The sequence below is a fragment of the Schistocerca americana genome, chromosome 5 (genome assembly GCF_021461395.2).
Source record: "Schistocerca americana isolate TAMUIC-IGC-003095 chromosome 5, iqSchAmer2.1, whole genome shotgun sequence".
NCBI classification, from domain to species: Eukaryota; Metazoa; Arthropoda; class Insecta; order Orthoptera; family Acrididae; genus Schistocerca; species Schistocerca americana.
Genome location: NC_060123.1, coordinates 242,536,631 through 242,554,779, shown reverse-complemented (window position 1 = coordinate 242,554,779; position 18,149 = coordinate 242,536,631). Strand labels below are relative to the sequence as shown.

Below are 18,149 nucleotides of genomic sequence, written 5' to 3'. Positions count from 1 at the left end.
AATGTATTGTCGCAAACGTTGCCGGGCAATAGTGGCGAATAATATTGTAGTAAATCTGGCTGCGATTCGTGTGGCCGCAATGTTGCCGGACAATATTGCCGGGATATACTGTTGGCAATATGTAATTTGTGTGGCCCATGTAAATGTATCAGCTAAAATTGCAGAAATGACGTTTATATTCTTCGCTTGTCACAAATACTTGACTTTTATTTCCGAATGTGCCGCGATTTCAGAGGGTGGGATTAGGCAGGAACCTAAGAGTACAGCATAAACTGGATTTGCTGTGAGCTTTAAACAGGCAAAACCAAAGCGAGAATACAAGGCATGTGTAACACAGTTTACTAATTTAAACCTGCACGCGGGTGTAACAGCGATTTTCGATTGGCCTCCAGTCCTGACATTTCATTGGTCGCTTTTAGCGCTATTACGGCGTGGTGGGGACATTGCCAGGCCTACAGGGCGCAGATCCGCAGAATAACTTTAGCTATACACAGTGCGTTCTTGCGTATTATAGTGTACAACATCCGTTCATGAGTCATATGCGTTAAGGTGTAGGGACAATAGCATGCACAACAGGCAGTGCCAACGACGAATCCACGTTTACTTTCTTTTTTAACTTGTGAGTTGTGTGTCATTTATTTGTGGCTGACGATTTGAACTACAGGAATAAAATTATTAATAGCTCTGTTGATACTGTATTGACAATGAAGAAATTAAATTTTAAATGAGCAGTAATAGACAGACGTAGATTAATTTTGCAGAGACTTTGAATTCATCGAAAAAATACTTTTAACTGAAAGTGTCAGTACCAAATAATAGGCTTCTAACCTTGTGGTATCAAATTAAAGAACACTTTCTGAGTTGTACACACTTCTTTGAACACCGCTTAAGTCCAGACGCATATTACTTGTTTCCTTTGTGAAATTTTTGTAGTTGCTGGTAAATGGAATGGTTCCACGGCGGTTTTGGCGCAGCTGTACGTGATATTTATGCATCAAAGGTACCCACAGCGTGTCTAGTTCACTTTAATTATCAAAAGATTAGTCAGTGGAACTATGCAAATGAAAGTACCGTCCCATCGTTGTATTGTTTTCCTGAGTGAGTACATACTAGATTGTACAGGTGGTAACATCCGCATTTGCTCAAGATAACGGATTGATGTGCAGGTTTCCAGCTACCCCTAATGTTAAAAATTTTACTTGCGATGTGCTCCGTACATGCTAATTTATATCAATATTTTATGTAAGAACCTGAGTATTGTTTTATTAGTAATACTGAAATGTGGTTTCAGAAACATAGCCTGCAAAGATGTTACCATGATCACAGTTAGTAATAGACTGTAGTTTTTTTATATAGATTTGAGCAAAGTGCTGATTCCTATCGTTAACTTATATAGGCTGCTGATATTTTATTTGTCTGGAGTCCTTAAACTAGCCTATTAGCTTCAACAGCTGTGGTTTCATTTAAAAGTAGGATAGTGTATCACCTTTTAAACTTAATGATAAGTTCGTACTTTGCACAAGGGTGAAGATAAACATTTCAACTAAGAAAATATTTTTCGGGCTGTAATATCTATTTAAGGCTGCTGCTTTCCTTCCTCAACTTCCTACAAAACACATGGTGGAATTGCTACACTAGTATAAATATTTGTGTAAAGAAAAAGTGTGAACCGGTATTTATTATTATTTTGTTTTCAGGGAGGCCCCAAACATTTAGGTATGCTCACAATATTGGCAACGATTTGTGACGTTACCCGACTGCATCACCCAGCAGCAACAGTGGGTGACAAAGTGTGAATCAGACAGAATAATGTATCAATTTAATATGAGCACCTGAAGCTGGCAGAGTGCTGCCAAAGTGCATCATGCCAAGCTATTATTGATTGTAAACAGCAACTGGGGAGAATATGTATGTTGTTTTGTAAAGTTATATAATGTTGATCTATTACTGTCCAAACATTTTCATTGCTGCTTTTAAAAAGATGGTAATGACACATTGGGAGAACTAAGAAATTAGTGGAAGCTCCTTACAGCATGACGGGGAGCAGAGGTAAATTCTGTGTGAAGTATGGCTACAGTTGTCAACTTTATGCAGAAAGGTTGAAAGCTGACACAGCACTGGCAAATTCACAAATCGTAAATGTTTTGTGTAACTGTAGTTGCAGTCACTTTAAAAATGTCTGATGGATGTGAAGATCTGTATCAGAGCAGTATTAATGTTATTGCCACAGGGATACTTACTTCCATTGTTACAACAATTCATCCTATAGTTAGATTTGTGTTACTCGAAGGTTGGTAGAGGATTAAGGAGGTAAATAAAAGTTGGGTATAACAGATGAATCTGCATGAAGTTGAACACTAGAAAGATAATAGAATATGAAGGGTAAAATCACTATGACACCAGTGTTTATTCTGACCAAAAATTTCTGCAGCTCTGTGGCATCCAGAGAGGAGAGAAACATCATTCACTGTTGTGTTCAAACAACCAAGCAGATGTAATAGGCTGTTCCAGAGTTCACAAGTTTTGCATAAGTTTTATTGAAGACTAATTTGATCTCTCAGGTCTTCTCAGCATGATTGGTTAATGGTGTGCTTTGAATTGAAATAAATCAATTCCATGACCTCAGTTGTAGATAAAGTGAATGAAGATACTTTTGTGACACATACTGGAACTTTCTATAAATTGAAAAATTCCTAATTGAGTATTTATTTTGTACATTTGCTTCATTCATGTACATTGAAACAAAAAAGGGAGACAGGTATCATTTTTCTAAGCAAATGAGTCAACCCTTTTTGGAAACTGCAAAATACTGCATCTACGTAACTACCTTGATCGAAGGCTTTCAATATTTCATGTGAGAAAAGTGCAAGTTGGATTCCACATGATGGATATTTCTGGAATACATGCTGGTTGCCATGTTGGAGGTCAATCTGTTCAAGATACCTCTTTTTGTTTGAGTTCAGAATACGTTTTAAGATCCTACAACAATCCAGTGTCACAGACATTGGACAATGGTTTTGTGGATCACTTCTACTTCCCTTCAAACAAATGGGTCTGACCTGTGCTTTCTTCCAACTACTGGGCATGGTTTTTGTTTGAGGAGGTGTGCAATAGATTACAGTTAAAAAGAAGGGGGGGGGGGGCTAACTTGACCACAAATTTAATATAGAATCTGATAAGGATCCCATCGTGCTCTGGATCTATGTTTAACTATTTCAGCTGTTTCTCAACACCATTGAGACCAACACTTATTTCACTCATCTTTTCAGTTGTATGAGGATTAAATCAGGACAGTTCTCCTAGTTTTTCCTTCGTAAAGAAACATGAAAACACAGTCAAGTATTTCAGCTTTTGCTGTGCCACCTCAATTTCAGTTTCTGTCTCATCTTTGAGTGACTGGACACTAACTTTGGATGTAGAGGAATGTTTAGTACAAGTCATCGGCTTTGACCATTGACATAGGAAACGTGCAACAAACATCGTAATCAATATGGTGACTATAAAGTGATGTTATTGTCGTTTTTTCAAATGGGCTAAGGTACAGATCAGTCTGTCACCACAACCAGGTTTCTTTTTAGTATCACGTTCATTGGCTTAAAACTGTGAATATGTGCACCAAAAGGTGATGTGACAGCAGCCATTAACATTATGTCACTGGCCAAAGCCAACGACTCATGTCGAACATTCCTCTTGACCCCTAACTTTCATGCCACTAATCTTCAGGTTTATGTATGACCAGAATTTCTGTTGTTTTTGTGAAAGATCAATTGACAGTGTTCTTCTATGGTAGTCACTGAAGGCTTAATGCATTGCTCTCTTGACAGCCAATGTCTCAGAATCTCTTTATCTATAGCCCTATGCTGCGTTTTACGTCTATTATGCAGTAATCGTGTTTATTTAGAAGATCCTTTGCAGTGACTGTACACAAAGGAGATTCTCTCCCTCTACCAACTGTCCTACTGGGTACATATCTATACAGTGCATGGCCAGCTATTTCTTTAAACTTTAGCTATAGTTCATCTACATGCTCCTATCCTGTGCTAAAAGTTTCTATTTCCTCAATGAGATATGACACTACTGCTTTTTTATCTAGTTTACTGAACACTCATATCTTTCTAAGTGTTTTAGTTGCCCTTTGTATTTTGGTAATTATTGTTGCCACGACCACTTCATTGTTCCTGGTACCAATTTTGATGTGGACATCTGCAGGTCTGTTCGTTGCCATTGGATCTACAATACAACATAATTCTTATTAACTTATAAAAATAAGCAAAGCAATGTAGATGACTCTGAGACAAGTAATTTAACATAACACACATGGGGCTGCAAATGTTGGGAAATACCCCAAAGAGAATGACAAATGTTGAATGTGTGATGTCACCAGAAGACGTACCTTGCTGCACATGCAGTGACTGGACTTGGTCATCCTACCCTTGCCAGTCATGGTCACTGCTACAAGTCACTCTTCTAGGTTACTCTGTTTTCACTCTTGCATTGTCTGATGTGGTGTGGTAGTACTTGTAGTGGTGGTTATAAAGGACTATGATGAACTGGTTTACATTTAATGAGCTTGCAAACATGCATCTCTATTATAAAGCTGTTAATTCAACTGCACTTGTGGCGAGACATATTTATGCAGAATGTTTTCCATATCATGATTTATCTTCTCATGTGTCATTTGTTTCTGTGGATTGTCGAATCCATAAAACAAGGACACTGTATACGGAAACACTGAAGGCAAAAAATACATTGAGGGCAATAACACAGTGATCAGACATGTTGTGTTCTGAAATAAAGGTTACAGAATCTGACATATGAAATTATTTCAACTTTGTTGTATTTGTTTTGTAGGTTTACTGTGAACGCTTATAAAGTATGTTTTGTAAATACATACAATAGCTCTAAACTTTTTTTTGTTTCGAATGTTTAAACATAAATGTCATCACAACTTTTCCACTGATACTGTATTTCAAGATTTTCCCATCACAGGTGGATGTTTATCGTTATCTTCAGCCTTCCAATATCTTGGAGGTGTGCTAATTTTTGGCCTCATCCATGTGTAAGAAACCAAATTGAGGTAGCTGCTTTGGCACTAGTACATCGGATGCTGAAAGAAGTACACAACAAATTGTGGGCCAGTTGGATGTTTCGCAGTCAACGGTATGGCATGTGTGGGATGGAAAAGGCCTGAAAGCTTACCACAAAGCTAAAGTTCACAAGCTGGACGGAAGGCCTTGCACAGAATTTTGTGTACTGTTTCATGCATGGGAAAAGGATACTAACTTTACTTCCATGGTCGTGTTTACTGACAAAGCAACATTTAATGAAGAATGATTCTTTAGCATCAAAAATAACATTTATTGGTCCAGTGCTAATCCACATCAAATGGACAAGCATGGACACCATGACAAATTTAAGATTAATATATGGGCGGGTATTTTAGGCAACCAAATAGGGCTGCTCATTTTACCTGATAATTAAAATGGCCATAATTGCTCAGTCTTTTTAAGGAATGATTATCAGAGCCGCTTGAAGATGTTCCTCCAGAAGTAAGCAACCTGCGGCTATAGCAGGATAGAGCTCCACCACATTATGCCATTGCAACAAGAAAGTACTTAAATCAGGTATATCCAGATAGGTGGATAGGGCGCGATGGACCAATTTGCTGGCCAGCAAGATCCCAGGATTTAAACCCGCTAGATTTTTTTGTTTTGTGGTCATATGAAGGAGCTGGTTTTAGCACCCCAGTAGAGTCCCAAATGGACCTGACAGCCTGCATAGCCATTGCCAATGCGGTAACCCAAAATACAGTGGGTATTTTTGAACATGTGCGTGAAGGAATGATTGAGCGATGTAGTACTTGCATTCAAGCAAATGATTGAAATTTTGAATACCTTTTGTTAATATGATCAATTGTAAATGTTGAAACTAAAGAATAATTGTCCTCGCTGTAGCCAAGCAAAAGCCTTTCTTATTTTGTGTGTCTTTCCTTTTGTCCCTTCCTTTTTTGTTTACAGACATTATTGTGTAAAGAAAACATAGGTCATTTATTGGTAACGACACAAATCGGAAACTTATATTTGTTTTACAGTACTTTGCAATAAACCAGCGAAGACTGTGTGACTGGTAAATAAAAAAATAAATTTTACCTCAATGTACACACACACAATTGTCATAATGCAGTGGGAAAAATATTGCCTGCCAGACATAAGACTCGAACCTCAAGCCCCATGCACTAAAGTCATGCACATAGGCCAGGAGCTGCACCAACATGAACGCTCGACTTGACTGGTAAAATAAGGTATGCAACTGGTGTTTTTGCCATAAGGTATGTCACCTGGCAATGTCACATGCTCAACATTTGTCTTCCACTTTTGGAGATTTCCTGACATTTGTGGCCCGTGTGTCTTACGTTGAATTACTTATCTCTGTGTCATGTACATCACTTTGGAGGTATTCAAACATTAATAAGAATCACCCTGTATTTCCATCATGAGTGGGGTTCTGAAGTATCTGTTCCAAGTAGATTTCATAGAAAGCATTTAGTAACATTTCACAGGATGTCTTATCTTGCCCACCACTAACAAAACTGTAATTTTCTCAATTGATTGATGAATGATTAAAGCCTGCACCAATGATTACAGTATGCTTGAGGGACCTACTTACAAGCACACTTGGTTTTCTGTAAAGTTTTTGGTTGCATCAGGAAGTGAGACTGGTGGTTGATAGAAGGATCCAGTTACAGTTTTATGGCCACCACTGATACTGAGTCTCGAACAAACGATCTCACATGCAGCTTCTATTTCTATGTTGGTAGATTTCTGTGTCTTACCTATAGCGGCAAATATATTGCCTCCATTTTCTATTAGCCTATCCTTTCGACATACACTTAAATTTTCCCCAAAAATTCCACAGCTACCAGCTTTAGGTTTTAAACAGCTTCATGTGCCTAGTGAGCTTTGCTACTTTTCAGGAGCACCTCAAACTTTTGGAATTTTGTTGTGAATACTTTGGCAGTTAACTACTGAGATTTTAATTCTGTTGCCTGCGGGAGAGGGGCATTCCTTCGGGTCTTACACTCATAATCCTGTCTCTCCTACAGCTTTCATTATCTGACCGTATGGAGAGTAGCGTACTCCTTGCGTCCACACACACACACACACACACACACACACACACACACACACACACACACACACAGTCAGTTACCTAGGCAGCAGTCCCTGATGTGTAGTGCACACCCGACTCATTTAGGAGGATCCTACAGTTCTCAACCATATGGCACAAGTCTTGGGAGTCGCAGCCTAGCTTTTCACAGAACATCCAAAGTCTCTGGTTCAATCCTTCCACTTGACTTGGAATCAGGGGGCCACTATCAGTTCTGGGACAATGCTGTAAATTGTGAGCTTTGTTGAAACTCGGTGCGCAAGACTGGTGTTCTCAGGCTTATCTGCTAGTCACTGGAATGATCCAACCATGACCTTGGAGTACAAACAACAGGCATTACTTGTTCCAATGTGTGTCACAGTCTGCAGTTAATTGCAGTCTGTTTCTTCAACGGCTGCTGAAATAGCCTCTTCAGCGTTTTGACTGAGGCCTCCAGGCATACACACTGGGTGCACCTGGTGTTGATTTCTGTTCCTTGCTGCCATTTCTCTCAGGAATAGCATTATTTGCTGTACATTTGAATGGCCGACGATTAATAGATTTTCTTGCTCTTGACCCAAGACAAAGCAGGTTTCCCAACAGGTGAAGCGAGTCCCACTGAGCTAGTTTCAGATCGGTATAACAGCCTCGGTCCTCACAGTTTCTGTCCACCCTGTGGAGGATGCTACTACTTGCATACCACACAGTCAAGTGGATGAGTAATGACAGATCCCACACTTCCTGCAAAGGAGACAGGATCCGCAGGAGAGGATAGTACATGAAGTACCTCTGGTAAATTGACTCCTGTGAGCCGTCCCAACATACCAGTTTGCAGCAGCTGCCAATCATTTGACAGTAATAAGAGCAATTTCCAGCTGCTTACAAATGTCAGCTAACTCATCACATGTTCGAGTATGGCATTCAGTGAGCCTGCATTGTGGATGGTGCAGTGTTTTCCAGGACACTGGGTAAATAACTTTAAACTAAGCCTGCAGATTACCTTTTAAACTGTTGAGTGAAAACTATTACTAACTACCTTTAAGAAATGAAACAATTAGTGGCTCTGAGCACTATGGGACTCAACTGCTGTGGTTATCAGTCCCCTAGAACTTAGAACTAATTAAACCTAACTAACCTAAGGACATCACACACATCCATGCCCGAGGCAGGATTCGAACCTGCGACCGTAGCAGTCGCACGGTTCCGGACTGCCCGCCTAGAACCGCGAGACCACCGCGGCCGGCTAAACAATTAGTACACAAAATGAGATTTCCATTAAGACAACAGAAAAACATGTGGTAGAAATTTCTAGATTCCTAAAACTTTTTGAGTATGTAGTTGCCAAGAAACTCAAAAACAGCATTAAGTTACAATAAATGTAGATAATATACATGCCACTTGAAAGGGAAAAAACAGATGTAACACAATATGTTAGTCATAATATGTCACAGTAACTATATCAAAATTGCTGATTTACTGCGAAATAGCATACCCATACGACAATGGTAACTTCTGAAAATTCTCAGAAATGCATGTTTATTTGCACAGATATACACTGAAATTCTGGGTGAACTATTCTTTGACAGAAACTGTAAATCACAAATGCTGATTTGCTATGAAATAAGTTATCCATAACTCCTGTAACCTACAACAGGTTTCAAAAATATACTCTTGTAAGTGTCCAAAAATTCTCATAGCTAAATCTGTTTCTCACATAATTATACAAAGAAATTGGGAACAATAGTATTTGAATGAGGATAGGCCTACTGTAGCCAAAATTTCTGAAGGAGCACAATTTAAGTTTATTCCTACAGTTGACGATAGTAGTATGATTTATCATGGCTCTCACAAATGTTCAGAATTTAATAATATTTCGGGATACATTGATACAATCGGTGAAAGATTATCCAGAAGCAATGCATACAGTAAAATATTAGAATCTAGAATGGTTACACTGATCCCATGGCACTCCCCTAAAAGCACAACCCATATTTTTTATGGTATTTAAATTTATGCTATTCCTTCAGCTCTAGAAACATTAATATCTTTGTTCTGAACTGAACTATGTCTGCAGTATAAAGTTTCTTTTGTCAACAGCCAAGGATCACTTGTTCTTTGAATGTGTTCTTTTATGTAACAGAAAATGCAGAAAAACAATAGTTATAAAACTTTCCACATATATGCACAAAGTATCTTTTGTTGCCAGTGCTAGAAGTAGTTACGTTATCTTAGATGTTATAAGCATTTTCTTGAAGCGCAATTTTGGGTTTGCCCCTTCTTAAACTAGTGTTATCCAATCATACCATTGTGTGTTAAGTCTAATAACACTGTCCCATAAATGTGCTGATATTTATTTAATGATTATCTGTTGCTTCAGGCCATTCTTTGTTTTGGGATGATAACACCAGTGATAAGAGTACTTCAGGTGGGACCAATGACTTATGGTCGTGCCTGTCATCTACAGAGAATACTGGCAAAAGAACACATAAATGGCAACCCTCAGCTTGCTGGTACATTAATTCTTGTTGAACATCCACCAGTGTATACCATTGGCATCCGGAAGAGGGAGGAGTATGCTCAAGATCAGTCACGTCTCTGTGCACTGGGTGCAGAATTCCATGTAGTGGATCGTGGAGGCTTGGTTACATTTCATGGACCAGGTCAGATGGTAGCTTATCCTGTGCTTAATCTCCGCTTTTGGAAAGGAGGTTTACGATCATATGTGTCTAGGTTGGAGAATACTGTAATACACACAATCAGTAATGGATTTGCACTGCAAAATGTCGAAGCGAGGCCTGCACCATACACTGGCGTCTGGCTTGGTAATGCAAAAATTTGTGCTATTGGGGTACGAGCAAGTCGCCAAGTTACAACACATGGACTAGCACTCAATTGCTGCGTAGATTTGGACTGGTTTAAGCACATCATTCCTTGTGGACTTGAAGGCTGTGAAGTAACCTCATTATCTCAACAGTTAAAACGAAAAGTTGAGATTGAGGAAGTGGTACCTTATTTCCTTACTGCTTTTGCTACTGTCTTTCAATGCCATCTTGCAGATTATCCTGCAGCAGAGAAACGGAAACTATATGTAGAAATGTGAAAGAACTGACCTTATGTTGTGAAACTCATGCTTTGTATTTATAAAAATAAATGAGAAATGTGTTGTTCTCCCACCTGTTTGCTGAGGGAGGGAATAATTCTTCATTGGTCTCCCCTGGGATGCAAAATATCTGATGGAGATCTAATGAATGATCTTGTCTGTTATGTAATGTGTGAGGTTTTTGCAACATTTATTTTCGTTACAGTCAACTGTTTTGTTTTGATAGAATACATAAAGATTTGTTTTGTAATCACTTGTGTATAAATTGGCTGAAAATGTAATTTCCTTGTATTACTAAGTTTCAAACATTAAGCAAGAAATGAGAAACCAATATGAGCATACTCTGTGATGAAATATCTGAAACAGAAGGAAAGAATACTACCTGGTTCTTTAGCAACTTACTGAGATCTGAAGAAAGATGCGCTCAGCATATACAATAAGTGTTGAACACTGTGTAGGCTTATAAACAAGGTGCTAATGACAGTAAAACAGCTTGCATTTTTCTACATTTACTATTTTTCATTTTTTGTCGCAGTCTGCATCCTGTGATTTTTCAGGGCTTGTTCGTTATTTGGACTAGGTTATTTGAATCTATACTTTTAGTCCATGGTTATTGCCAAATGCTCTCCAGCATCTTGTTCAGCTCCTAACCCCTGGTTCCAGGTTGTTTTTCCTGTGTTTCAGTACCTGTACATCTTATACTATTATTTAACAGAAGAGGCGCCTAGTAATGAGCCGGAGACAGAATAATGCTTAGCTTTTAGAAAAAAAATCCCTCAGAGTATCTCTTGTATCGAAAGGGATTGTTAAGGTATGAATGCTAGCAGTTTAGCTGTGGCATTTTAAATTTGCTATTTTAATGATTAATAAGTAGAAACACATTCTATATTGAAACTTGAAACTTCCTGGCAAATTAAAACTATGTGCCAGACCAAGACTCCAACTTGGGACCTTTGCCTTTCGCAGGCAAGGGCTCTACCAAATGAGCTACGCAGGCACGACTCACGCCCCGTCCGCACAGCTTTTTTTCCACCAGTACCTTGTCTCTTACCTTCCAAACATTCTGTATTCTCCATCAACTAATTATGTATATGAGGTGGATACTCATCAAATAGGTGTTAAGCAGTAGACAGGCATGTAAAAGGATACGAACAAGTGCATTTTTAGTTTTTCATGGTGTAATGAATAATCCATTGTACAGGGTGTTTGAAAAAGAGTGACCTGATTTTGGACAGTAATAATTACAAAACATGGGATGTGTCAGCAAGGAAATGTGTGTTGTTTGAATGGGCATGGTCTAGAGTTTCAGAAAATTGCCATTAGATGTCAGTCAGTGCATTGTCTCAGTTTGCAGTCAGTCAGAAGAAAGACGGTGTCCACTCAACAGAAGTTTTGCTTGCTGCAGTTTGTAAAGAGTGAGTCATTGATCTCAGTCCAGCTTGCTTTTTGTCAGCATTTTGGCATTGATCCATATGCACCCAAAAAAATTCATAGGTGGTATCGCCAATTTGAAGAGACAGGATGCTTGTGCAACGGTAAGAATCCAAGTTGACCTTACATTTCTGGTGACATGTAGGACAAATTCTGCAAATGTTCGAGTGTAGTCCTCGAAAGTCTACTCGCCATGCAAGCAGAGGACTAGTAGCAACACTTCATATGACTGTCTGGCGAGCGTTAAGGTGTCATTTGGTCTACAAACCATGCAGACTGCAAGTAGTGCAAGATCCTTGGTTTGGTGCTAAAAGGAAACAGGTTGACTTCAACAGTGCTCTGCTGGAGGACATGTAGGATGATACAGTTTCTGCCATGGTTAATTTTCAGTGATGAAGCAACATTTCATGTTAGTGATAAAGTAAACTGACATAACATGCACATATGGGGACCCCAGAACCCTCATGACATTATTGAACACAAAAGAGACTCACCTAAAATGAACTTTTTTCCATTTCTCGTAAAAAATTGTACTGTTCCTTCTTTTTTGAGGAAAACACAATGACTGAAATGAGCTATCTTCAAACACTCCAGAATTGTCTTTTTCTGTAACTTCAGGAGGGTTCCGATGACTTCATTTTCCAACTGGATGGAGCTCCACCGCACTGGCGCAACAACATACATCAGTTTCTGAATGACACTCTGCCTTAGAGCTGGAAAGGGCACACACAACCCTGAAACACTATCTTGCATTCTTGTTCTCCAAAATAGTCAGACATTGCCCCATGCAATTTTTTCTTGTGGAGATATGTGAAGGAAAGTGTGTTCATTTCCCCTTTACCTCATGACGTAGAAGAAGAGAAGAACAGAGACCATAACTTCTGTAAAAGTAAATACATTGTGCAATGTTTATGATGAATTTAGCTATTGTTAGATGTTGTTCATGCTGCTGATGATGGACACAGGGCATTTGTTATAGCATAGCTCAAAACTTTAAGATTTTGTGAGTATTTTGTAATACAGCCCATGTTTTTATCAGTAAATGTGGTGTTTTGAAATGTGGTCATTCCCCTTTATTTCTGGAATCTCTTCCACTGACATTACAGTCACATATCTTGTGACCATCCTCAGAGTGAGCCAAGAGACTGATGACTGTGCTTAGAGTGGCATTATATGCTCCACATGATATACCATCAAGTGTACCTTGCAGATGTGAGTAAATTTGATTGGCAAGTCATTTAATAAATTGTGGTAGCGGTTTTAATTCAGACAAGATATGGAATCCAGCCTTTGCTAAAATTAAATTGCAGACAAGCTATCACAGTACTGTCATCGCTGAATCTACATCGGCTAAGGACTCAATGATTTGAGCATTTTCTGTACCTGCCACAGGGGGTGCTCAGTGCAAGTTACACCTCTTCGTCACTGATCAGTATCTGTGATTCCAACCATCAGGTGCACTGCTGCCAGGGTGGTGCATATATGGCACCATTTGGCCAGTCTGTAGGCTCACTCTGAGAATAGCCACAAGATATATGACTGATATGTCAGTGGAAGACATGGAATTTGAATTACTGCATTCCAGAAATATAATGAATTAGGATGCAAGCAAAGTTAGAGGGAGGGACTGAGACTGGAACTACTTTATCTAAAAGATTAACTAGTTATCATCCTTTATTGGATAACAGGTTTCTTTAAATTAGTGTGGCTCATACACTGATCAGCCTGATCATTATGACCACCAACCTACTATCGGTAGAAACCCATCCAGGGGATAGCAGTGTCACCTGATAAGGAATGACTGCTAGTCAGACACATGCAAGGTGCATGTAGTATCAGTGAGCATGTTCATGTGTAGAATGGGGAAGGTGCGCAATCTATTTGAGTTTGACTGAGGGCAGATTGTAATGGCCTGGAGGCTCAGCTTGAGCATTTTGGAAACTGCGCGGCTTTTTTGGTGCTTGAGGAGTGCTGTGGTGAGTGTCTTCAACATGTGACAAAAGCAAGGTAAAACCATGTCCAGACGTTATGGGTTGGGCAGCTACCCCTCATTGCAGATGTTGGACATTGTAGACTGGCAGACTGGTAAAACAGGACAGGCAGAGGACTGTGGCAGAACTAACATCAGACTGCTGGGCAGACTACAAGTGTGTTTGGAGCACATTGCATCAAACACTCCTCACAATGGGACTCCGTAGCCAATGACCAGTGCATATGCCAATGTTAACACCACGACATCGTCAACTACGTCTGCAATGGGCATGTGACCATTGGTGCAGTGGCAGTGTGTTGCATGGTATGATGAACCCCAATACCTTCTTCATTGTGCCGATGGGAGGGCGCAAATCCATAATTTTCTAGGGGAAAAGCTCCTTGACATATGTACTGCGGAATGGAGACAAGCTGGCATTGGCTCCATTATAGTATGGGAAACATTCAAATGGGTATCCATGGGGCTAGTGGAGCCATGACGGCCAAGGAGTAACGTATCCCGGTTGCAGACCATGTACACCCCTTCATGATGATCCTGTTTCCTGACTGCAGCGGCATTTTTCAAGAAGATAATGCACCATGTCACAGGGCTAGGAATGTGATGGAGTGGTTTGAAGAACACAGGGGCGAGTTCCAGTTGATGTGCTGGCCTCCCAACTCGCCATTTCTGAACCCAATCACACACACATGGCATGTGATTGAACACAAAGTCAGAGCTCATTGCTCCCTCCAGGAATTCATGGGATTTAAGTGACTTGTGTGTGCAGGTGTGGTGCCAGTTCCCTCCAGCGACCTAGTAAAGCTTCATTGCTTCCATGCCATGATGTGTCGCCACTGTTATCCGTGCCCAGCGTGGACATACCGGTTATAAGGCCGATGGTCATAATGTTATGTTTGATCAGAATATCTAGTCTGAGCCTGGTATTCATGAGATTAAAAAAATTTCATTCAGTGCTCTTCTGTAGAACAACTTGGTTTACTTGTGATCCTGAGTAGATTAACAGCTCATGGGTCTATACTAAAGAAACACATTGTTGAGATGCCCTTCAGCAGTTCACAAGTAAAGGGTGTATCAAGTGATGTAACATCTTAATCAGGAACTGACTGTTTTGGTATCCTTGCAGCAGCTTCTGTAGCAACTAAACCAATTGTGCAGCTACAATAGGAATTCAAAATACAGCAAGCTTACAATGAGTAGGGTGTGGATTATATGTGCACTTTTTGAAAAATAAGAAATAAAAATTGAAGTGTTCTGTTCTAATTAGAATGAGTATTTTCATTTAGAATACACTATTGTGCATGTGAATCATATTTTATTTCTGGCAAAAGATACAGGTCCAGATATCACCATCAGACATGCCTGAAATACTTTTCCATTGTTTCCCATTCCATCTTCCAGTAAATGGGGGATTCTACAATTACAATGTTCTGTGGCTTACTGCCTTTCTATCTGTTTGCGTAACCCTTTCCCATGGAGGTTAATGATCGATAATTTCAAACTTGCTTAAAGTGGATAGTTAAAGAAAAAGATTTAGATTTTCTTCAGGAATGGTTTCTTTCAGAATTCTTGATTTTTGTTGATAGGAAATGAAAGCATACAGCTAAACATCGCTGTGAGGAATGTGTTGTTGATCATACTTTTCTATCTTTTGATGGACCTCAGTAATAGTGTCTAAAATGGATCATTGACAGTGAGCATTACTCTATGTCACATTTCTTGTTATTAATAAAGTTACAGATGGTTTATACATGCTAAGAAGATGAAAGATAAACACAAGCATGTTCTAATTGTCGAAAATAAAGTGGAAGGTATTGATAAGGGAAATCTGTAATAAAACTCTCTCTTGGTTATAGGATAGGTGTACGAACAGTGAGAATATTAAATAGATGTAAAGAAATGCTGCAAAACTTCATAATCTAAACTGACAGCCAAGTGGGACCATCAAAACGGAACCAAGTGCAGATCCAGGAAGGGTCTGGAGGAGGAGTTCACAGTCTATTACAATCTTACATCCCCCCAACTACCAAATTTAATTTGGCGTCAGCCTCACTTTTGATGTGCTGGAGGAGGAGTTCACAGTCTATTACAATCTTACATCCCCCCAACTACCAAATTTAATTTGGCGTCAGCTTCACTTTTGATGTGCTACACTTGCCTGTGACTATAATAATAAAATATATATAATAATTTAATACATAGTAGTTATAAAGTCCAGGAAAATTTTCCAAAGTCAGTGTAGATAAATGGCTAAGAACAACATAAAAAATGTTACACTACATGAAACAAACTCTCAAAGTTTTCTTTTGCTTCTTCTTCTTCTTCTTCTTCTTCTTCTTCTTCTTCATGAATGTTATGCGTGTGTATCATTCACCAGGCAGCACACATCTAATTGGTAGTCCAATTCTTCTCATATCTAACCCAGCTTATCAGGGCAGATGGTGATGCAATGTCACAGGTCTTCGTGGTTCAATGGTAGAGGTAGAACATAAACGTTATCCTTGATGTAACCCCCACAGGAAAACAACTGCGGTGGTCACTTGAGTGGCACTAGGTCAACGACTACAAAATGTGATGTGGAAACCTCTCATTCAGATAATCTAGTACACAACTGTTACAGTGGAGAGGCATTATCTTGTTGAAAGATGACATCCTTCTATCGGTTTCAAACTGCGGCATGAGCCACAATTGCAGCATGTCAAGATAGGTGGTACCACTGACAATTCTCTCAGTGAAGAAGGGTCCATAGTTTGACATGTTTCATAGTTGCATGTGGATTGTCTGTGCCTGATGTGGCTGTCTTGTGGCGGTTGAGCATTCCCAACAGATAAAAGGTGCCTTCTTCATTAAAAGATTAATTTTCTTATGAAGTCACCATTTTAGAGATGGTTCTGTATATCACCACAGAGTGCACAATTTAGTGTCATGACTTATGGCTTGGAGGAGCTGCAATTTGCAAGGCTTCACTCTTAATCACTTGTGAAGTATTCTCCACATTGTTGGCTGAGGGATGTTCAGTTCTGCACTAACTCAATGGTTAGGCTGTATGGGACATCGCAACATCACGTCACTCACACAACCCACTATCTGTTCTAACACAGCTTGTTGGCCTGAATGTTTTGAATAGCACAAATAACTCCACAAATTTCTTGTAGCACATCACTATGGTGTTTTAAATTGTTGGTGTCTTGTGAAACTTGGCATGGGAAGCCAGTAGCATACTCACTATGGTTGGCAACAGGCAAATTCTAGCACACAAAATGCATTATCTCTCTGGTTTGACAAAATGCTTTCTCTACCTGTTTCACCACCATTTTAAGCAACTGTTGTCGGTGGTGGCCCTGTCAGCCATTTTACAAATTAACTTGCCGGCACCACATTCAAGAAAAAGCATTGAGAAATTGTCTTTTACATAGAAAGTCCAGGTTGGACTACCAACAATATTATGAAAAGGGTAGACTGCTACTGACTGTATACGTTCGCACAAGCAAGCATAGCTAATAAACATGTGATTGCAATCTCTCTCCAGAGCCACAGTGGTCAGAGATATTGGTCACATGTACATTAGCTACGCTTCTCTCTCTCTCTCTCTCTCTCTCTCTCTCTCTCTCTCTCTGTGTGTGTGTGTGTGTGTGTGTGTGTGTGTGTGTGTGTGTGTGTGTGTGTGTGTGTGTGTGTGTTTTACTGATCTTTAAAATTGTTTTGTAGACTTTATAATTACCCTGTACAGCATGTCCCAGGAGGAATGACCAATATTCAGTGACACAAGAAGAATGATCATTCAAAGCAATAAGGTCAACATGGGCTCAAAAACACATAGCTTAAGAAAACATGACCACTTGTTCATCTTTGCTACTGTGAAACACATCTCTTCTACTGAACAAGTGCTCATAGTTTTTAAGGTATGCATTTTAGAGCCCATGTTTACTAGACCTTTTTTTTTACGTACCTCTAAAAATATGGAAAGAAAGAGCTTGGTTGTGTCACAGTATTGAAGATAAAAAAGTGCTCATAGGTCTTCAGCTATGCATTTTACAACTCATCTGTATTAGACTTTTTTCCTTCAAATGATTGTTCCCATCATCCGTGACTATTAACCATGCCTCTGACACCCTGTATATTAGCTATAATAATTTGTTTACATGATGGTTTAGCACCCATACATTACTTTAATGTAACTCTTGAGAAATTGCATTTCAGAGAAATATAGCCTTAGGGAACCATTCAACCAAACAAGTGAGAATTTCATATTCTAGCTTTTGTTTTGTGAACTATACAGATATTAGCAACAAGCTCTCACAACTTTGACAAAATCAGAATTAGCATGATACAAATCTCAAGCGTCAATTCGCCATTATTAATATTTCACCTACCACTACAAATGTGAATGCAGGTCTGCAGGCTACGGTTACGTGAATGTGTAAATCATGGAATGCTGTTGCATTCAGTCATTTCTGCCTACATGTAAGGAAATCAGTCTTT

At 39.3% G+C, this 18,149-nt stretch overlaps 1 protein-coding gene across 10 annotated transcripts; it reads left to right on the top strand.

The window, feature by feature from the left end:
• Positions 1-462: 462 nt before the first annotated feature.
• LOC124615714 (putative lipoyltransferase 2, mitochondrial) lies at positions 463-10,752 on the top strand. 10 transcript variants are annotated; one of them, XM_047143773.1, is made up of 3 exons: positions 463-801; positions 1,698-1,908; positions 9,524-10,752. In XM_047143773.1, the coding sequence occupies exon 3, from the start codon at positions 9,542-9,544 to the stop codon at positions 10,244-10,246; it is 705 nt and encodes a 234-aa protein (XP_046999729.1). In that variant the 5' UTR covers positions 463-801; positions 1,698-1,908; positions 9,524-9,541; the 3' UTR covers positions 10,247-10,752. The 10 variants fall into 10 exon arrangements, with proteins under 10 accessions (XP_046999729.1, XP_046999728.1, XP_046999732.1 ...); XM_047143776.1 differs by having other exon boundaries at positions 470-619; positions 1,698-1,716; XM_047143771.1 differs by having other exon boundaries at positions 471-619.
• Positions 10,753-18,149: the final 7,397 nt, after the last annotated feature.